The following is a 22,953-nucleotide window of genomic DNA, read 5'->3' as shown; positions in this document are numbered from 1 at the left end:
TTACAATGTCTGCCTAGATCGCTAATCTTGAAAATCATTAGTGGATTTCAGTGAATAGAGATAATTTCTCTGGATGTTTTTAATTGAGACAGAATAGGAAAAAAATATGTTTTTTTGATGGGCAAGCAGCTGCTTTCAACTACAAGTGAGGACTGATTTGTTCATAATATGGATTTTAGTCTGCCCAGTATAAACCATGTCCCATAGGATATTATGTCATGCTTTTTGGATTAGCTTGCAGACGGCATATAGGCCAGCTCATCTCTGCATAGACCACTCTGCTGTTCACTAGTAGGTGCTTTGTTCTTTGACTGTGTAGCCATTTAATTTAAATTGTCTCAGGAAATTATGGATTTTATCAAAGCTTCTACGTGGAGAAGAAAAAATGAAAAGACTGACTAGCATTGAAAAAGATATATAAATGCCTTGGTTCTGTAGCCAGTTTATTTACATACCATATTTTCATTTACAGTGAAACAGGTATGGCTGTCTTTGAAATCTTTTCTTGGATTGACTCGTTTTTCAAAATGCCTTCTTCTGCTGCTGCCACTGTTTATTTTGGCTTGGGCATTTTCCTTACTGTTTAATTTCCTGAAAACAAAAGAAATAAAATAAAATAGCCTCCATTTGCTGGAAATGTTTCATTAAGTAGTGTTTTTAATTTTGCATAATTTGCAAATAATTCTGATTTGGAGTGGATCACTTGGTACAGGATTAGTCATTAAGGTGGTAATTGTCTAGCAACCATATTTCAAATATTGTTTCATTAATTTCCCAGTTAAGGACTTCTCCCCATTAAAGGATTGATCCAGGACTGCTTTTCATTGCACATGTAGTGTTAGAATCCTTTCAATGTGATCCAGCCAAAGTGAAACATTTTTTTACTACACTGATATCATACAGAGTTAAGCATGCACTTAAATCCCTCCCATTAAAATCTAGGGAACTTTACCTTCAGTTGAATCATACATATTTCATGGATTATACTAGAGTGAATTATAATATCAAACCACCTTGTAATGCTTATGAACAAAAGTGTATACGGAAGTCACTTCAAATATAGTAGCATGTCTCTAGATCCAGCTCAACGTATTTGTACTTTGTGTGCTGAATTCTGGCCTACAGTTTCTTGTGATATTTTCATTTAAATATATGATTAATGAATTCAGAATAGCTGTGGGTGGGGGTGCTTGCACAACCTTTTCCCTACAGCAAAGAACAAAGAGGTCTCGTAAGTGCCAAGTAAATGGTGGGTTGTTGAATCTAACTTTCCAAGAAAGCTATCCAAGTGGAATTGCCAGAATCTGGCTTTCAATATATAACACTCTCTTATGCTGAGCTTATTCTCCTTTTAAATGGCAGAAATCCTTCTAGCCTCTTATTCATCAGAGATATCTCTTGCTTCATCAGCTGCTAGTTCCTCTATAGATACCTAACCAAGCCCATTCTGTTACAACTTGTGTTGCCCAGTTTTGCCTATTTGATAAAATGTGGCTTTATTTTTAAAGGTCTATCAAATTTAGGGTTCCCTTGTGCTGACCTTGATTCTGGAGAAATTAGTGTCAACATAACAGTTTTTACAGTCGCTAGGAGAACAATAAATGCACCCCTGATTCCAGCTCTCATTCCACAAAATCAGATTGATTTTCAGTAATGTTTCCATCAATCGCCATATGTTGCCCCTGCTGTCCTAAAAAAGGTTCTGATCTGGAGCTGGAAGCATCTTCTAACAACCTCTTGAGAAGGAAGTACTCAGCTACACTTGGATGAGCTCAAATGTTTGCTTTTAAAATCTATCTTAGGAAACCTTAATTGAATCATCTTTGAATTTCAACACTAAGTTGCAGTATGGCCTTGAAAAATATGATCATCATGTTTACAAAACAGGGACAGTAATATTTTCCTTTGTTTCTTAAATGCAACTGTATGCTCTTCTATGGATTTACAAAACACTTCAATATAAATTTAAACTTTTTTTAGTTCTTAATGATAAGACTGCTTTTAGTATGCTCTTTACATGAACTACCCCAGATGTCACATGAGGGTTGCAACATCTGCCTTATCAGGTCTGCAGAAATAGTACCATAATGCATCATACACAAAAAAGAAAGAGATCCTCACTTTGAACTTGAAAGCATGCAGAAGGAGTGCAGTGAGGAAATAAATATGTTTCCTAACTGGCCTGTAGTCTGGATCTCATTCTCTCTTGGATTCTCTTTAAGGGTAGCCCACCTGGTGCCGAGCAACTGGCATATGGAATGTTTTACAGATGGCCCTCTGCATCAGTGACTCATGTAGCTGTAGATGATTATCTGCCACACAGATGTTTCAGCTTGTATTTTTCAGTTAGCCAGTCAGCAGCCAGACGTTCCTGGTGGCTCAGCTACAGATGTTTCAAATGTCAAAATATCTTGTCCATTCTGAGTGGAAGAAGTTGGGTTCTTTTGTATACCTGGTCATCAACTTCAACTTTCAAAACAACCAGAGAATATCTGTGAATACCGAGAGTGTTTTTTCTAATCCCATTTTGTGCCAGGTCATTATATGTTCATCAACGATTCCCAGTGTTAATATCCTGTCTACAATGAGAAGATGTTTTAGCAACTGTTTCACAAAACAGTTTGTGATCAGATCACAGTAATGTTCTCTGGCCATTTATTTTGCCATAAGTTAATCATACATAAGCTCATTGCTTTAGAGGGTAGCTGTGTTGGTTTGTAGTAGTACAGCTAGATTCAAGTCCAGTAATGCCTTAGAGACCAAAAGGATTTTAGGCATTTGAGCTTTCAAGGGTCAAAGCTCCCTTCATAATGTGCAAGTAGAAACGGACATCTCTGAGTTTTTGTATCCCAATCTGCAGGTTAGGGATGTTGCCAAGTAGGAAGTCAGGATGCAGAGGTACAGTGCAAAATGTAATAAGCTTGGTTAAAGCAGGAGAGAAATGCTCAAGGACAAAAAAATAGCATCTGTAGTGAGACTCCTATGGCCCTGTTAGCCCAGCGGGGGGTGGGGGATTGTTCTGAATTTCTGAATGAACTCACCTTCAGCAGTATCACACTGTAATCTCCTCTTGAAGCTTCTCTGAGGACTGCCTTAAAGCCAGTTATTGAATGTTCTGGAAGATTAAAGTGTTCTCACAATGGTTTTTGAATGGTTTTGAGTGCTGTGATTTTTGATGTGAGGATTATGTCCATTTATTATTTTGGGATTGACAATGTAGGGATTGACAATGTAGGGATTGACAATGTAGTGCATAGAAGGGCATTTTTGACACTTGATAGCATATCTAACATTGGAAGATAAACAAATGAAGGAACCTGAGATGCTATGGCTGGTATTGTTAGGTACAGTGATTGTGTTGTCAGAATAAATATGGGGACATAGTTGGCATCTTGGTTTATTGCAGGTTCTGGTTCCAGAGTCCATGATAAGAAGTGTATTATTGTGGTGGAGGAGTTGTTTGAAAAGGTTATATGTGGGCAAAAAAGGCTTGCTTGCCAATGCTTGTGAGAGTGGGGTGTCAGGCTTAAGGTTAATTGTTAGTGATGCTTCGGGCTGATACTGCACTGAGCAGGAGGTTAGACTAGATGGTCTGTATGCCCCCTTGCAACTCTGTGATTCTGTCTGTTAAACTGGTTTGATCTGAAAGTTGCATAAAATCATTTATTTCAATTGTGGCCAGTAGTTTCAGGCAGTCATAGACTACAAATAATTTTACACTATCATTTTCTTAGATTTACTGCCAATAAAGCAAGCTTTCATGATTATGTTAGCTCTGAAATTATGCAGCAGCTGGGGAGGAATGGCCACAACTTATAGGAAAATATCACACAGTGGACCATTATTGTAGTAGACTACTTATAGCTAGACCAAGCAAAAACCAAGCTCCAGCAACGGTGCATTGGGGCCACTTGGATCAGACTTTTGGCAATGGTAATGCCTGAGTGGCCACTCAGCTTGGCTTGTTCCAGGACTGGTTATACTTCTCCGTCCAATGCTGCTCAGCAGAATTCTAGAGAGATATGTAGATTATTAATTACAAGCTCATGACCAGAATTTGCTTGGCTAATCTTGACTACTCCCAAAAAGATAAGCAAATCCTAATTAGTCAATTGCTGATTTTTTTAAAAAAACTCCTTTGGGAGGAAAGTGGATTATTATGGATAAATGTTCTGTTGTATTTTCTGATAAATGATAAATGTGATATATTATTCTTTTACTGTTTAATGTTTTCTGCAACTTTCCAGTACTCAAAGGGAACAATAGGACTGATTTTGTACAGTTGTAGAGGAAAATCTGTCCTTGGAGAAGGAGTGAAAGTAATTGTAATAAGCTTCCGCACACTGTTCATAAATTCTGTATCTGTTTGGGGTGAACACCTATTGTCAGTTTTATCCTTGCCACGTGAATCAATTTGTTTCCATTATAAACATTTTAAAAAGATTGTCAGCTTTTGGTTTTGGAGGACATTTAGAAGTTACCTTTGGTAGTTTTCTACTAATGTCCCATTCATCATAATTCCAGTAACACTTGTCCGTATGCCCAAAGCCTTTAAAGTTCTCATGTAGCTTCCTTCTGGTGTGAATTTATTGTTGTGTCTGTTGAGCTCCTATTCCAAGTCTTAAACTGTATTTATTGTAAATACTTTGTGCGTAGTAATCAATACAGATTTGCAACTATTAACATGCCAAATTACTGCAGATAAAAGTGGTTTTTTTAATAGATTAGTGTCAGTGGGTGGCTGACATGATATACTGGTACAATTTCAGCCTTTTGCTGTTAATAGGCAGTGGGCAGTCAGGGAAAGGAGGGAAGCACACAAGCTGCTCTTCCAAGATGTGATCCTCTGGCCTTGTCTCTCAAGAGGGAGATCACAGGCCACATAATAATAATACAGCAAACACATGAATCATACGATGACAGCAGTTAGAATAATCTGATGGGAAAGTGGACGTCTGGTTTTGGATTTTCCTTCAGCTGCTGGCAGCTGATGACTTCCCATGGCAGCAGCAACAGTGCTGACAAATGGTTTTGGTTCTCAGAGAAAAGCCAGGATGATGCTAGGAAAAAATTACATTGGAAGTTAGGAAATGTTATGCTTGTGTGAATGGAAATAAAACCATTGTAGCAGAAGTGTTTTGCTGACTGCTTAGGCTGGAAATGTAAACAGTGTTAATTAGTGCTTCTGGACTAATTAACCACATCTCTGATTGGTTCATATCACCCCAGTGGGTCCACCACTATCAGTATGGAAACACAGGTTCTTCAGTGTTAATGATGCAAATTAAGCGGTCAGTTGGAAGGCACTTTTACACTGCAAAAGAAAATTACCTGATACTTGAACAAATGATAAAAATGAAATGGAGATGGAAACCACAGGAAGATATATTTGGCTACAGCAAATCGCATGGACTACATACAGAGTGGGCAGGGAAGGCAGCATGCTACAGCCCAACCTGTTAAGATCTTAGAAGCAAAGTAAGGTCAATCCTGTGCAGGTTGACCACCACAGAGGAAGACAATGGCAAAAAACCTTTACTTCTCACTTGCCATGAAAGCCCTTTTCTGGGGTTGCCATAAGTCAGCTACAACTTGATGAGACTTTCCACACACACGTAGGCAGTGAAGCATAAGGCATGAATCTCCAGTATAATTCTCAACCAGTCCGAAGTAAAAGACATACTAGATAGTGGAGAGACAAACTGTAAACTAGTATGCCTTGCAAATACACTGAAAGCAAACCATAAGTGCAAACTTATTCATCAGGCAATGCAATCAACTGGACATTTTACCACAGCCCTATTCCCTTTCATAAAAATGCCCTGTGATGTCTACATTGGTGGGCCTCCATGGGGAATTAGACAGAGTAGCTCTTTCATCTCTTGTTTCTGTGTCCACTCCCTCTGCCCCATTTCCTTTGTCTTTATTTCAGATGCTTTCTAAATCTATTGAACAGTTAAAGCAGCCCAGCAGCCTAGAAGAAACGGAAGAGGAACTCCACGGAGAACATCATATGCAGGAAGAAAGAGCGCCCTCTGTTTCCAGCAGCATTAGGGATGACAGCAGTAGTATTTCTTTGGACGACAGACTGGAACAGCCTTTGAGGGCTGTGAAGGTGAAAGAAGAGCCTCGGGACAGTGATGATATTCAAACACAGCAAATGGAATCTGGGGAGAAAGCTGCTTTTATGCAACAGGTAATAGGTAAAGATTTAGCTCCAGGCTTTGTCATTAAAGTGATTATTTGAGTACTACCCTAATGAGCGTTTTTGAATTCTTGATGAACAAAACTGTTTTTTCCCATCCACAGAGATTCATTGAATTGCATTTTACTAGCATTCAGCAGATACGGCAAAGGCAGAGACATGTTCACAGCCTCAACATAGTGAGAAAGTGCTTGTTAAATCAAGGAACACTCATTGCTGTGCAAGCCTTTGGTTTATTCTTAGAATTCATGTTAGCACAAATGGATTCTACCACCTTAGTTAGATCTAGTGACATGGAACTCAGTGTTGTATGAATTTATTATGGAAATCAGCTCCAGCTGATCAGATACAAGAACTGCTTTCACTCTCTCTGTCGACAAACTTCTTTGACTTGTCTTTCAATGTATGCTTTCATCAATTTGTATATAATGTACCATACTATAGTCCTATACACTGTTGAAAAGAAGGGAGTTTCCCACCCTTGTTAAATAGGTACTGGTCCTATTATCAGAGGTCCGAGCTCTGTATATGAAGTATGATCTCAAGGCAAAGGAAGAAAATCATGAATGCACTTTGTAAAAATTAAATTATTTTTCCTATCTGGATGAATTAGATTACTGCCCCATCTTTGATCTCTAGCAGTATCTGTTTTGTCTGAGACTATTTCCATGTGTAACCTTTTATGGTCCAGCCAAATTCATAATATTGTCTTTATTAGTAGAGAGGAGGGGCTGTATGCAACAAAATAGCTCTCAATTTAGCCTTAATCCATCAGTTTGCTTCTCCAGCAAAGATTTAAAAACATTATGGGGTTACATGCACACTAATTATAGTGAAAGGGAGAACATTTGTAAGGTTTCCAGTATCCCAGTTTGGGGGTCATTTTTTCTCCCTGATTGACTCCTCTTCCAATTAGAAGGGCAACACCCTATTCATTCCAGAGTATCCTGTCAAAGCACTGGGCTGCTCTGACGTAATTTTGATTTTAGCATGCTTGTAGTGTGCTCAGGATTTAAATCGCGAATCCTGGCCACAAGTTAAAAAGCAGCAACGTCAGTTGTTGTGTGTACCAAGAACAGGCAGGGCTAGATTTCCTTACAGAAACTTATGTATAAAAACAGAGATTGGCAAATGGCATTTAACATTTTGCAATAGTATTTAAGTTGTGATTAAGGCATGCCTGCAGTTTTATGTTGTTGTGACTCCAGAAGGATCACAGTCCTTTTGAATGCTATCAGATCAGAACTTGGTATGCAGTAGAAGTGGCTGTTTACTTAAGTCAGCACTGTGTCAGGTCCCTGCTGTTCTCTAGCAAAAAAGTAATTTTGTGAAGGTGGACAGGAAATGCCTTATGGAAACAGGAAGTCCAAGTGATTCATGCATTATGGAATGTAACAGGGGGGCACGGGGAAGCAGGGGATAGTGTTTTACTCTCTGTTTTCAAAAAAGCACTCTATGAGTTGATTTATTGTTAGAGAAAATAAGAAAGCAAGTAGGGAAATTGTTAAGGAAGCTTTCCAGTGAAACATTTCCTTTATATTCCCTTTTGATATGTTTACTTTGTTCTATAGGTTTAATTTTGTTAAGTTAAAGATTCATTGTATTAAGACCCCTGTAATATGGATAATCGAAAACTGACCTGGAATTCTTGTCAGGTTTTTTTTTTCTATTAAAATATTTATATTTCTAACATGCTTAAAGGTGCAGTATCCTTTTCAAAATAGAGAGCTGTTTTGCCAAATGGAAAGATGTTTTAATATAACCAAGTGGTGTTTACATTTTTCTCTTATTTCTAGAAGCCCTTATGAAATGTTGCAGTTTCTAAAGGTACATTATCCTTTTCCTCCCCTTAAATAATTAAATATTTGTATCACTAACAGCAAAATCTTCAGACTTGTGGAATCAGCAAGTTGAACCCGCTTCACATATAAGACAGATGTCACTTCAGGGTGTAAAAAGCATAAATACTTTTGTATACTGTCATAGGTGACAAATGTACACTGCAGAGACAAAAGACGAGAACAGTAGCCCACTTTACCTTCTAATCACCTCTGGGCACACAAAATGAACACATGCATGAGTCACACGTGCATGCAATTTCTTGCTCAGAAGTAGAAAAATGGAGATGTGTGAAGCTACCTCAAGAATTCAGGAAATTATAACAGTACAACAATGTTAATTTGTTCAGATAGGTACACTGTGGCAATCAGGGAGATCTGTTTAGCATTCCTGTTTCCTGCATCCAGCTGAGTAGGGTGTGAGGTCTTTGTTGATCTTTGTGAGGTTTGAGGGCCTGAATGCCCATATAGAAGCTGTTCTTGTTCTTTCTTAATAAAGAAGTGGCCAAACTGACATTTAGAACTGCAGCACATATTTTCAAAGAAGACTTTGCTGGGGATCATAGGACCTGTATGGGCAAAAGCCACGTGGAACCTTGGCTGTAATATGGTGGGGAGATGGGCTAGATTGAGTGAGAAAGCTGGCTGGATCCAGCCCTCTGCTTGCTTCTTCTCCACATTTAGTCACAGTCTAATTTTAGCCCACTCAAAAAAGGATAGTGCATCTTTTAAAATACATCTTATTTGGGTAGGAATCTGAATACATGCAAGCTTTTGTACAATACTTGTTTCAAAAATAGTGTAACTACAAAGATATTTTTATAATGTAATTGAGGGGAATGACCTAGTGTAGCCAGTAGGCTTCCATGCCACTTAAATTTTTAAAAAAGAAGCTACCTGGAACCAGTGAAAAGGAAAACTGGGTTTAAGCAACCATATTTCTAATTGCTAAATGTCACATTTTAAATCTACTGTATTTATTATAATTTACACCTTTGGTGATCTCTTGTTTTGTGTTGTAAATATATTGTTTGTATGTTCCATATTTTGCCTTCCAATACAAGTCTATATATTCCTTTCTCAAATAAAGTTTTTTTCTTCTCAAAAGATCCCTTTCACATATTTGGCTTTGTGTAAAGTTGATCAATCAAAGGAAGTTCTTTCTCCTTCATATAGGCAAATATGTTTGCTTATTATTATTGAAACCAATTTAGGACCATGTGGTTTTAAGCTACACAAAGTCTGTTTTTGGTCTGTTACTTGATTCCACTTCAACCATTACACATTGTGCAAAAATGGAAATCTTATCTGTGCATGTTCACTTCTCTTCATTCCATTGGTCACGTGCATGTGGATCACACATCGCATCTTCTTGAAAACTGCCACGCAAGTCAATGCCAATGGCTTATCCAGAATCTGAATTGCTAGAGTCAATTAGTTGCAAGGGTTCATAACAAGTAATTGATTTGGTTGCATATGACACATCATAGACATTTTAGGTGCTTCTCTGACCAAAGAACTGGTATACATATAACTGTGAAATGACAGTAATTGAATATGACATGTAATCTAAGCAGCATTTCTTTTCAGGATTGTGGCTTGGGTCCTGAGAAGCCTAAACAGAGCAGTATTCGAGGAAGGGGTTTTTACATCTTCTTCCCATTGAAACAAACTGAAAGTCAGAAGACCTTCAAAAATGGTGTGGGACACATTGTGAATGAGGAGTTACAGGGAGATAGGCGATTTGACAGGAACCCCCCCCCCCCCCCCCACCCCTGAACTATTTCTCTGATTATATTAAAATTGGACAGGCAATTTCTTCCATTCTCATAGCACCCTCTTATGTTGCATCATCCACCATTCCCAAGAGTTCCTTAAGTATCTCAGGCCAGAGTCTTCAGTGGGAATGAGAAAGTAGCAAAGGTCCCTTCTGCAAACTCCATTCGTGGCTATTAGGATCCAAGCCAATGATTTTAAATTATTACAAATCCAGAAGAAGTGAGTTACATTTAAGCTCTCTTGAAACCAGTGAAACATGTTAACTATGATGGACTAAAATCCCAACAATTTTAATACAGCTGAACACAGTTAAATTTCTTTCTCCCCGCTGTCTCCTCTGGTCAAAGAGATTGTGCCTGGAGCAGAGATCAGACAAATAGGGGAAGGAAGAATGACAACAGAGACACACTGTGCTGAGAAGAATCTGACCTCAATCTTGTTGATTACAGCTTCCTCAGGTTGTAGAGCAGCACGGGCTGGAGACAACTGGTGCAGCTGACAGCCTGTCAGTATCTTCCCCAACCTGCCTGTTAGGATAACCAAGGGAAGAGGGTTGGTATTTGGGCTATCATACCCATCACCATCCCCCTGGGCTCATGGTCAATAAATCAGCCCTGAGGTTAGCTGTTGTACACCTGCCTGCCCCCTAAGTTCCTTATTGGTAAGTTGATGAATGCCCAATGCATCTTCAGCTCACTCTTCAATCGGAGCCACAGACCAGAGAGAAGTTACCACCTCACGGTCCACCTACTCCACTCATCAATGACTGGCCCCTGGGGTCAGACTGCAGGAAGCTGCTTGAGAGCTACCTAATAGTCAGTATTGGTCCCAATGTTGGGCCCAAGACAATTTTTGTCCCTCCACCCATCCAAGCACAAATGATATGCCGACTTAATGCTGAGAGCTAGATTTCCAAAATTAATTATTGTTGTATTTTTTAAAAGGAAATCACAGCAAAACAATGATCTTCTATGCCTCACCACAGGATCAAAAATGGAAATTACTAATAAGGGTCATTTACACAATATGTAAATATATAAACATGTGAATGCATACAAGAAAGAATCCCAGAGCAGAGAAACGTTCAGAAGCACTATGGAATATAGATATTCAGACAGGATCCCAAATGCTGGGTTTTATTATCTGTGCCAACAACCTGCAGTGTGCACTAACTAGGAAAGGATCAATGTGGATTTCACTCTTCAAATCAATTATGCATAAGATCTGGGTCAAAACTGACCATGGAGGAAGTTGCACTACCCTTCATAATCCATGTCTCCTTATGGTAGTCACCCTTTGAGAACTGTATAACTTTTAAAAGTTTCATATTGTTAGACTGATGTGATCTGCATAGTTTGGAAATTTATTTTTCTAAAGTTTATTACCACATGAACTTAATTTTTTTTAATAAACTGACAAAGAACAATTAGAAGACTAGAATCTGGATCTGGACTTTCAGTCCTTTTCTATGGCTGCCAGCTATTACATAAAGGAGAATGCTTGTTTCTGGAGGATGGTTCTAGGTACAACCACAACCACAAGATCATTCTTAGATCTTCCAGAAATCACCCACTGCTAATAGGTGTTCCATGCAGATTAATTTGGTAACACAGTCATACATTTTCACACTAACGTGCTTATTGCATTGAATAAAATGCAATGTTTTGCCCTTACCATCTTCATTTCTATCATCCTAGTCACACTAAATCAGAGGATGACACCTCTAATGATTTCTGTGTAACTAAATATCATTCAGCATCCTCATTTGTATCACTTTCTGAAGTTCTAGTTGCCACAAATGAAATAGCCAAGACGTTACTGTTTCTGTGGAACTAGATTTCATACACCCTCTTCAAAATTCAAGAGATAGACTTCGTGCTCATGCCTTGTTTTATCTTCACTGGCACTCTGAGGTACTTTCTTTTTAAAAAAGCTTGTTCCTTGCAAGAACTGAGGTATCAAGGTAGTCCTCTATTTTCCTGCATATTAGCATACAAAATTAATAATTTAAATTAAATTTAACAGCTTGAAAAAATAACCACCATATTCTTTCATTCACTTACCATTATGTGCTACCAACACTGTTCTTCTGACTGTTTCTTTTGGTTTCTGTCACTGGGATAATACATTCTGCTCTATGGTTAGAATCCAAAAAATGAGCTGCTGTTCTTTCAACATAATGGCACTTGCAGTTACAAAGTACCCCTTCCATAGGCAGAAGAGGGGATCAAGTTTTGCCAGTTCTCCCCTTTCACCACTTTTGTGAGGGCCAAAGTGTACAAATGGGGTGGCTGCAATAGCATTGGAACAAGTAAGGAAATCTCATTCAGTGAGCTTTGCTCTAGTGGACCTGTGAATCCAGCTCCTGCTACAGAGGGAGTTGCTTTGGATTTGTACAGTTATAAATAACAAGCACATTATCATGCAATACGCTTGCATGATATGATGCTGCCTGCTGTTTGTTGCTTATCAAAAGCAACCCCCCCCCCCACACACACACAACTGACTTGAACAGTATGGATTGATGCTCACTAATAATTGTATTGCTCTTACAGTTACATTCAGTCATTTCCAGAACATCTAAAGGACAAAATATATTCTGCATTGTTTTTCCAGTTCTGTAATCATGTTCTTTTATGTAGATATTGTACTGCGAATCATAGGAATTATAACTGTTTCAGTAACCACTGATATTTGCAAAGTTGAGCAAACTAATGGGCGGGTGAAGGTAAAAATAAATGCCTAGCTTATTGTCCTAGGTGTTATGGAAATGTAAGAACAGCTGATATATAGTCTTGCCTGGAAGTCAAGTGTTGATATCAAATCCTATCTGCAAATATATATGTAGCACATACATAGACCAAAGACCATTTATCTTGAAGGTATACAGTCATGTAAGTAAAATTCTGTACATAGAGACCTATTTAGATAGTGAAATATGCATGCAAGTGGATGTTGCTTACATCATTCTGCAACTTAGTCCAGAAGCTGGTGTACAACATACACAGATAGCCCCAGATAATCAGGGAGGGCACCAATTAGGTCTTCAAGTGAAGGAAGGGAAAAGACCTAGATCTAGTTTCCCTCACCTATTCATCAAGATCAAATGGCTCTATTCACACAATCATACACATTTTCTTTATAAATAGCAGTTGCGGGAGATTCACATTCACTACTTAGGCAAGTAGAGGGCCATGCCATTTCTCCCCAGATACAAATTAATCCCCAAAGTTGCAATTTACTCTGTGAAGAGCATATGAGGAGTAGTTCTGATGGGGAACATTTGAAGTTGGGAACCCAGCATGGTGGGAAGAAATTCTCTTCTCCCTTACATCTGAATAGGAGCCTGCTGCGGCTGGTATTTATGATGGGAAAAAAACATGCTGGAGGTCTTCCAGTGTCTCATATGGTTTGGCCAGAAGTCTAATGCTTCATCTCGACTTCAGAAAATATACTATAAGAGATTTATTTGGTTTCTTAAACATTGTGCAAAAATAAATGATAAAAATGTAGATAACATATGCGTATGCATGCACATTTGTTGTGAGAGTACACAGTAAGTAGAAAATGGCAGGCCAAGCAGGATATCTGCCACACCCTACCGCACCCCAATATCTGTTCACCCTTTGTGATAAACACATTTTTCTAATGGTTGCTAACTTTCATTGTCTATGGGAAATTTGCTGGCCATTAGGCATCTTTTAAAACACAGAACTGATCAATTTGGTCTACCGCAGTGACAGTCATTGATGAGAAGTTCCTTCCAAAATAGGTCAGTAATCTTGGCAGATGAGTCCTTAAAATGTTACCAGTGACCTAATCTGGCATTCTCGTGCACTGAGTAATCAACTTAAATATTATATTTACCGGCATACATTTGAGCTAGTTTTTAATATCCAGTGCCAAGCAAAGCCAGTAGTGAATATGATTTTGGCCCACTAGCAATTCCATTGGAAATATCAGAAAATGCTGATAAATGTACTGTACTATTAGGAGCCAATATATACACATATTCTGAAAAAGACACCTTTTTTGACTGTATCACTTCAGAATACAAGAGGACATATGTCTTGGTGTTTGCTTTAGCTAAAAATAAAATACATGGAGAGCGAAAACTAGTATGTCTGGCAACGATAAGGTTTGAATACTTCTTGACATGCTAGCTTTAGATTGGAAGGTAGATTTTTGAGAACAAGGTTCATCTACTCATATGATTTTCCCATCTATATTCTGAAGTACACAGAACCAAGTAGACTATATACCTTGTCTTAATGTGCTGATCTTATACATTGGTTTTTATATACCTTGCATTTCTCTACCAAAAGGAATCTCAAAGCAGCTTACAATCATCTTCTCTTCCCTCCACAACAGTAGCCTTGTGTGGTAGCTGGGAATGAGAGTTTTGAGAGAACTGGGACTAGCCCAGTAGGCTGTATGTGGAGGAGTGGGGAATCTAATTTGGTTCTCCAGGCATGGTCCTCCATGTGGAGGAACAGCGAATCAAATCCAGTTCTCCAGGTTAGGGATTGCTACTCTTAACCAATATATAACTACTATACATGAACACCTGGGCATGAGAATTTCTTTTTGTGTCCAGTTTAATACTTCAGCACCAAATCTAGATGCTCTGGGAAAGTAGTCCCAAGTATATTTTTTCTCCAACTGAGGTCAAGAGACACCTGGTACCCCTCAAGGGTATTCATTTGTAAAGACAGAGGGGAAGACCCTCTTACACACATCTAATTAACATTGAAAATGGAGTCCTCTTAAGTTTCAAAGAAGGGTAATGCGGGAAAGAGACTCTGCACTTAAGGGGACAGAATCAGTTCCCTCCTCTTTCAAAGGGCTGGAACTCACACAGTTGCCACCACCCACAACCTAACCTCTCAATAACTTCAGAACATTAGCCAGAAAACAGGCTGATTGGTTGTGGAGAGCCAGTAGCTTTAGAAACTCTCATTGATTGAGTGGCACCAAGCAGATACAGTCCTGATGGAGCCATCAGTTATTTCCAGTGTAACACTGAAGTGGCTTTCACAATATTTTCCGATTCAAAGGATTGCATGGGGGCAAGGAGAGATCAATCTGTTCTCACAGACCATAACTAATGATAGTTTTCAACCGAATACCAGAGGTTTTTGTGACGTTGAACTCTTCCTGTTTGTATAAGCAGCTCTGAAAATTGTTCCATGCTCTTTCTCATGTACTGCTTGCATCTAGCTGGCCTCATTCTAGAAGTTATTAACCAATTAGGGAGTTTCTTGCTGTCTCTGATGAAAAGTCCCTTCCAATCAATGGATGAGATTAATTAGAACTTGGGTGGGGCATTTTTCATTGCAGTTCCATAGAACCAGCTGCCTTCAGCCATTTTCCTTAAGCTTGCTTTTGTGTAGCTGATGAACAATCTCACAGTATTGTTTTGAGAAGATGGAAGCCTCCATCACATAAATGTGACTTGCCACATGTCTTTTGAAAATGGACTGTGATGGCAAGGGATAAGGCGTGAACTTTGTGGAAAAAAGTTGGGCTTCAGATTGCTAAAGTTTGAGAACGGTGGGGGAGGAGGTGGAGAATGAAATAGTGTATAAGAACAAAATGTACCAGTATTTTAATTTGGGTTGGGTAGGCTTATCACCTCTTGCTAAGTCCCACTGTTTCTCCACAAGGGACTACTTATCGTCAACTGCAAGCCTGCCTTATAAAGGAAAGCCTTTTTAGACATGCCTTTAAGCTAAATATTCAGGAAACTGCTGTCTACTGAGGGATCACTGAGGGAAAAGGGCCCCACCTCCAGATGAAGGGGAGAAAGAACCAGAGGAGGTGGGAAGTGAAGGCTGCTGGACTGTGGTGGCTGCCACAGCCCAGCACAACCAACCTGCATGAGGTGAGTCCCACCTTGCTTGGGGGACAGGATGTCTCCAAATGGTAAGCAGACTTCCCCCAGTCCATCAGCTCACTAGGACTTTTCCTGGTGGCCTTAGTGGCCAGTCCAGCCCTGGACAATGTTGATGTGTATATATTCTGTAATCAAAAATTACAAAACCTGAAGTACACTTCACAAGTAAACAAATGTATAGTATTTATACTGCATCATAAAAGGCTATATATATATGGTATATGTATCCCATTATATGGTATATATGGTATATATATCATCATTGTCTTAAGTGACCACCCCCCTTTGTGGATCTACACAGCTGTTGTCTCTTCCTCTTCCTTCTATAAAGCATGAGCCACTGAGAATGTAGAGTTCATAGAGGATTTTGGTTTCAACTGTGAGTGCATGCCAAGAACTCCTTTGAGGCTTACCAACTAGATGCATTGTCAGAAAACTAGATGCATTCTCAGAAAACGAGGAAGTGGAAGTGGGAATCTCCCATTAATGTTTTGACAACAGTATGTTCAACTTTCATTCACTTGAAGATGTGAAAGTTTTTGAGTCTTTTGGCGAGCCGTACTGATTTCTCAGACCATTGCTCATTGCCAATTTGACCTTGCGGCCTTAAAAAAAAACCCTTTATGCATGACATTTGGGCACAATAGCAGGGACTTTATGAAGGAATTTTATTATTCTTAACTTAAACCTTTATTTTTGTGGGCATCTTACATTTCCAAAACAATTACAGTTTTCCCAGCATCAATGGAGTATAAAAGATTTACTGTTACAGTTTGTGTGTGGCCAGGCCATGGCATATGGAAAACATGTTTCCTGCTATTTAATTTAATTACTCCAATCACGTGCCAGCCTGAGGCATGTCATTCTGGACCTGTGAGGCTCTTTGTCTGTCAAAGAGATGGACAATATCTTGGCTTTGTTTAGTTGCTCTGCAGGCTTCAGATAAAAAACGCTAGAATACTGACTGTTTGTTTAACCAAACTTTGCATTTTTTACCATTTGGCTTTGATTCCTTTTTGTTTAACAAAAAAAATGACATTTTGGCCTCGTTGAGCTGAAAGGGAAACATTAGGGATAGGACGATGAACTGTCACATTCTGTGGTTTCCTATATGAAAAAGTTTTCTGGTTAGAAATAAGCTTTGTTAGCAGAAATTAAAGACATGAATCAGTGTTTATTTTAGACTCGGCTGCTAGTGTGGCACAACTGAAAAAAGGTCCTCTTTATAATTGCTTCATTATAATGAACTTAGTCTTGAATTAGATTTTGGTGGTCTGGGAATACATTTAAGCTTATTTTCCTTCATTTATAGCAAGTAAAATATAAAAGGAAAACATGTAATATCAGTATGTTTCAGCTGCCTCCTGTTGTACTAATAATTCATCAGAATTATGGGAAATGTACTGGGAAAGAATTTTGGAAGTCATGTTTCCAATATGCAGGCCAAGGCAGATGCATGCCACCCATCCTATTATAAAGCTGCTCACTCCAAAGCAGGGTATAGGATGTTGCTGCTACTATTCTGCCCTGCAGTTCTGTTGTTTTATTTGTCACATATCTCTCTGCCTACTATGGAGCAAAACAAAAATCCTGTCTTCCATTGCAGACTGGGAAACTGGACATAAGTTGGAATCAGTGGAACCTGGCTGCATTCTGTCTTGTTGATAGCAGGCACAGGACAGCAACTGAGAAAAAGGTCTTGTTTACTTTGCATTATACATTACAAATGATGAAGGGGTTGCATAGATGAATTGATTTCCCCCTAATTCAGTCCTGGGTATCACAGTTCTACAGATCCGGTTTAGATGTGGCCCTCTACAGTATCCCTTTCTGTCCTCTCATGGAGGGATAATGAACACTGGTCCACATTTGCCCATGCGCACAGGTTTCCAGACACACTTTTGCCAAAATGACTCCTGGCTGCTGATTAGGTTAAACAAAATAGAAATCCAAAGACATCTGCAACGTTATGGCTCAGCTCTGTATTCCTGCAAAGCAGCCTTGTAAGCAACCCTGTAACAGCTATTAGTATATAAAACATGGGAATGCCCCAACTGCTCCAAAAATATGCCAGCCATTTCAAGCATGTGGAGGCCACAATGGAGAAAAACAAGGAAAAGAACCAGTACTTTGATAAGCATTGATACTTTGGGCCATTGATAAGCATATTTTCAGGTCAAGCATTCTAGGTCAAGTTATTACTGAGATGAGTAGAATGGACAGAATCCTTTGCTGTCTAGAACCAGAGAAGTTCCATATCTTTCTACATCTTTCATGAAATTTGGCTTAGTTTATGAAACTCCTATGTCAATGAAAATTTGTGAAGTCTCCATTTTAATATTTACTCATCTAGTTACTGAAGTGCCCAAAAGACAAATTGATTACTGATCTGTCTTCTGCTATGGGGCTAATTTGTAATACCACAGATAACAGCTTGCACTTAGAAGATGGAAACAGCATTTATCTCAATAATCATAACAGTGAAGCCAGTAATGATTTAAACATAGCTTGGGAACAAATTTCTTGTGTACTGAGACTGAGCCAAAACTCAAAAATGTATAGAAGCCATTCAATCCTAATCAGTCTTAATTTATTAAAGTCATTCTATATGTTTATGTACATCAGCAAATATATGGTTGAGAGATGGCTAAGCAAGAACAGAAGCAACTTACATAAACTAGAGTAATCTGTCCCCTGACAATGCTTTGAGGTGAGATTAGTAAATAAACCCAAATGAATCCTTAGTGCTGAGTGAATTCTTTGACCCTGGTGAAGCTAATATTAGTCATGACCAAGTCCCATTAATATCAAAGGAACAAGTTATCTGCAGCTAAACTGTTCCTTCACTTACAATGAAGTGGAGTTCAGTGAGAAAGGATGCAATGTATGCCAATTCAGCAATAATAAAGTCCATCTATTTATTTATTTAGTGCATTTTTATTTGCCCTTTGGAAACCAGTGATTCATTGGGCATGTGTTTAAGGTTCATTGATTCCACAGGATTTGAATTGGTTTCTCTACATTCAACCCCAATTTAAGACATTTTAGTGGCACAATTTTTCCCCAAGATAAGAATTTAAGGGTCTCAAGAAGGGCAAAGCTATTTCTTCCCAAACCATTTCTAGATGGGTGCTTTCTGCCATTAGGTTAGCCAACACCAATGGTAAGTGAATTGTTCAGTTCAAGTTAAGGCTCATTCCACTAGGCCCAAACCTCTTCAGCTGGTTTTCTTACTACGGTCAACCTTTGCCAATATCTGTACAGTGGCCACCTGCCTGCTGAATCCATGTTTCTGTGGCATTACTCCATCCGTATGGACTCAAGGAGAGATGCAGCTACTGGGAGAGCAGTGTTGTAGTTGTTATTTCAGTGACAATCCCACACTCAACACCATAGTAGGTGCATTTGCTACTCTCCTATGCAGGACTGCACTGAAGATGCAAAGATGGAAAAAAAAGTTGCACTTACCTGTAACTGTTGTTCCTTGAATGCCTTCTGTACAGGAATTTATCCCTCCTTCCTTTCCCAACTGTGGGCTACTGTCTCTTCTACCACCATGGTGCTATTCCATGGCAATGAAGGGAGAACTGAGGGAGGAGCACTCACCCTGTCTCCTCTCAAGTGACTGTTTGGGTGGGAAACTAGCCTCTTCATGGCTATCAAGGAGAATGCTTCAAGTGATCAAAAGATTCCAAAAACCTTCTTGTCAGATTTCCGTGGCATGCCTACACTTGCACAGTACCCATACAAGCCTGCACAGAAGACACTCAATGAACAACAGTTATAGGTAAGTGCAACTTTGTTTTCGCTTCTTCTACAAATCATTTCTCATTTCTTTTGTATGATCATTGGACATCCTTTCATGCTTTCTTATATTTCCTGTTTGTTCAAATGATCTGCCATTGAACTTTTCTTTGAAGGTAATTTATGAAGAGAATAGATCTCCACCTCCTTTGTGGTTCACCACAGCTTCAGAAAGGTTAGCAGGCCTCACTAAAATAATAGGATGGGCTGAGGCGTTGTTATCCTTTACTTCTAGGAAACTGCTGCAAGCAATGGTTTCAGAGTTCTGTACAACAAACACAAGTGGAGATACGAAGAAAAAAAAGGTTTTCCATATTACCTTGAAAATGCAGCACAGTCTCAAACCGATGCTTGCATGTTAGGCATCTTCATAAAACCTCTAGGGAGTGTAAGCAGACTGTTATGTTAGGTGCCACAAAAATAATGGTTAGAGTTCAGTGAAAATGCTGTCAAAATATTTTGGAAACGGCAAATGGCTTTTTCATCAAACCAAGTTTCTGGGACAAAATATTCATTTGTCACTAAAGGGTCAAGGGCCATGTTAAATTCTACATGCAATTGGGGGAAGGGAAGTTCTGGCCATAATCCTGTCTTCCAGAGATCCTATATAAAGGATTAATATTTGTGCAAGACTAAATGTAAAAAGAGCCTTACTGCCAAGTCTACACTTGTTGCTAAATCTCTTTCTCACTTACAGAAAAACAGTAAAAGCACCAATCAGTTGTCTGGGCAGCGGGGTGGGGACTTGGATTTAGTCTCCTGCCCATCTGCCAAATGGTTTGTCAGAACAATATTTCATTTTTGAAAAGATGATATCCAAGAATCACTGAGCTGGGAGATACCTTATCAGACATCAAGTCCAACCCCTGCTCACCGCAGGAAATCCAAAGCTAGACCATTCCCACAGAAATCATAAAATGCAACCTTGCTGCCAAAAGAAGTGGAGACAAGTCAGATTGATTGTGATTTTCTACATGTCTGCTACTGCCAAAAATATCAGTACTGTGTCTTCTTTACTACCGTCCATTCCATGCCCTCCTAGTGCTACAACAGATTTGCCCATGGCATTGATTGGAATGTGGGTGCGAAGAGATACAATGTCCCTTTCTGCACAAATCTCCAAAAACGTTTCTAAGATGTTTTCAATCCCCTCTTTAAAATGATTGATGTCTGCACAAAGGTTCCTGACTGCCATTTTGTGATTTTTGCCTTTTATTTTGAATTTGTTGTGTAGAATTACTGTTTCAGGGCTTCACAGCAAAGTGCTGCAATTCTCTGCATCTTCTATACTCCCTCCTTCAAAAATTACCCCCCCTCAAAAAACCTAAACAAACTGCTGAAATGTTCCAAAAATGCTCCAAAAACAGGCAAGGAGCAAGTTGTGAGCTCACAAAATGGCGCTGATTAGGAGGTGCAGGGAAGGCAGAGAGGCATGGGTCTGCACAGGCAAATGAAGTCATTTTTAAAAGGTTTCATCCAGAAAATAGTTTTAAAGAGGGTTCATTTAAAGCATTTTGAGGTCAAAAAAACCTGGAAGAAACATTTTTTTTCATTCCATGAAAAAAACACGTTTTAAAGTGTCTGTGCAGAAAGGGCCAACGTGAAAGCATCACCAAAAGGGTGCTTACATGTGGCAAAGGGTGGTGGAAGACCTTGACCTCAGGCATCTAGTTTGGTTGTAGAACAGAAGCATCTAGTACTGTGGTGGCGAACCTTTGGCACTCCAGATGTTATGGACTACAATTCCCATCAGCCCCTACCAGCATGGCCAATTGGCCATGCCGGAAGGAATGATGGGAATTGTAGTCCATAACATCTGGAGTGCCAAAGGTTCGCCATCACTGATCTAGTACCACTCCTAGGATGGAAGCTTATCAAGCAGCCTTTGAACAATCATGATCTATCAATCTAACCCAGTGGTGGTGAACCTATGGCACTCCAGATGTTCATGGCCATGCTGGCAGGGGCTGATGGGAATTGTAGTCCATGAGCATCTGGAGTGCCATAGGTTCGCCACCACGGATCTAACCTATCCCACATTACTGTACTAATGTATTAATACTGTAACAGCATTTCTGTTAGGATAAAGGGATCCTTTGGAATTCTGTTCTGAGCTTCTTGGAAAATTTACAAAATGTGATAAGTGCTTTCTTTATGCCCAAGTCTGGTTGAGTATAAATATTCACACGAATTAGCACAAGTGAAGCAGCAGTACATACAATCTGGTTCCAGATTGGGCTAGTAGAAAAGAGAGTTGGCAGCAGGTGGTAAATCTTGTATTCTGTTTTAGGTATATCAGTCTAGCTAATTTCCATAGATGAAGGAGAGTCAGGGGTGCAGTTTTGTAAACAAAGCGCTCAAATTCACAAGTCCATGTATGATATATGTGGGATGCGGTAATAATATAGGAAATATAATGCAAGAAAATGTTGAACACAAGGTATGTGAGAACAATACCTACAGCACTTATTTCTGGTATCCGACCTCTTTGCTGAAGTAATTGGAAGTACTAGGTTTATAAGGGAGCAAGCAGTGTCTAAGAGAAGAGATTTATAGCCTACCCTGAGCATAATGGTATGAAAGCATTCAGCTGCCAAGTAGGGGCTGTGATTTAAAGAGGGTGCCTTCACTTTGATAGGTAGTATATTTGTTCTGTGGCTAGAAGTCACTAAAGGAAGCCTTTTCTGATGCTCTGGCCAATGATAACTGTCTGGGAAAATGGAGAAATCCAAACTCTCGGAGTTTCAGTGAGATGGCAGAATGAAATACTTGAGCATGGGAAGGAAAAAAGTCAGATTCCATGGTGACATGGGGTGGTTCGTTTGAAACAGCACTTATGTGGTTTATCACCTTTAAAGAGGATCCAAATGCAGGCAGTTTAAAGTAGTTAGTGGTATTCTTTGCTTTTGAGGGAAGGCTGCCTGAACAGAGGAGACAGTGATTTTGGAACCCATCCCTGAGATTTTAGGAGGAAACGAGTCTTACTACTTGGCTCGACTTTCAGAATGGTTGCCTGAGCCTAAATCCTTTCAGCAGGCCCTCAGTCTGCGATGACCAACATGAATCAACGTGCACAAAATAAATGCCACCTATTCCCAAGTGTCTAATCGGGGCTGCATTTGATTTTTAGCATCAGCAATACCAACAGAAATAAGATCAGGAGCTTTGGCTGAGATCCAGCTGTAAGAGTACCTTGAAATGGAAACGCTTGCAGTTCTTACAGAGAAAAGTTGTGTCTGCTGTGACCCAGAACTGCAACTTTGAACTTTGACTGGGACTCTGCCTTTGCCCAGGAGAACAAAGTTATGCATTTAACATCATATCCTTGTAAATCATTTGCTTAATGGGTTCCTCTTTTCTTTTTGGGACTCTTTTTTTTCCCCCAGAGCTAATGCTGGTCTTTACTGATAATGTCTGTATTTCTTCTCTCT

At 39.3% G+C, this 22,953-nt stretch overlaps 1 protein-coding gene across 8 annotated transcripts in view; it reads left to right on the top strand.

Moving 5' to 3' along the window:
- The window catches only part of HDAC9 (histone deacetylase 9), a 346,306-nt gene that overhangs the window by 118,479 nt on the left and 204,874 nt on the right, over nucleotides 1-22,953 (top strand). For 5 of the 8 annotated variants that reach the window (XR_007245815.1, XR_007245814.1, XR_007245816.1 and 2 more), the window contains exon 11: nucleotides 5,933-6,196. Coding sequence is in view for 5 of the 8 variants with exons in the window: in XM_048511823.1 (XP_048367780.1) it covers nucleotides 5,933-6,196 (264 nt within the window). In the remaining 3 variants the exon portion in view is untranslated. Of the gene's footprint in view, nucleotides 1-5,932; nucleotides 8,178-22,953 lie in introns of those variants that run through there. The other 3 variants (XM_048511827.1, XM_048511825.1, XM_048511826.1) reach the window with 1 other exon arrangement.

This window comes from Sphaerodactylus townsendi, linkage group LG11 (genome assembly GCF_021028975.2).
Source record: "Sphaerodactylus townsendi isolate TG3544 linkage group LG11, MPM_Stown_v2.3, whole genome shotgun sequence".
Taxonomy (NCBI): Eukaryota; Metazoa; Chordata; class Lepidosauria; order Squamata; family Sphaerodactylidae; genus Sphaerodactylus; species Sphaerodactylus townsendi.
The sequence above is the reverse complement of the archived record's forward strand: the minus strand, read 5'-3'. Positions and strand labels throughout refer to the sequence as shown.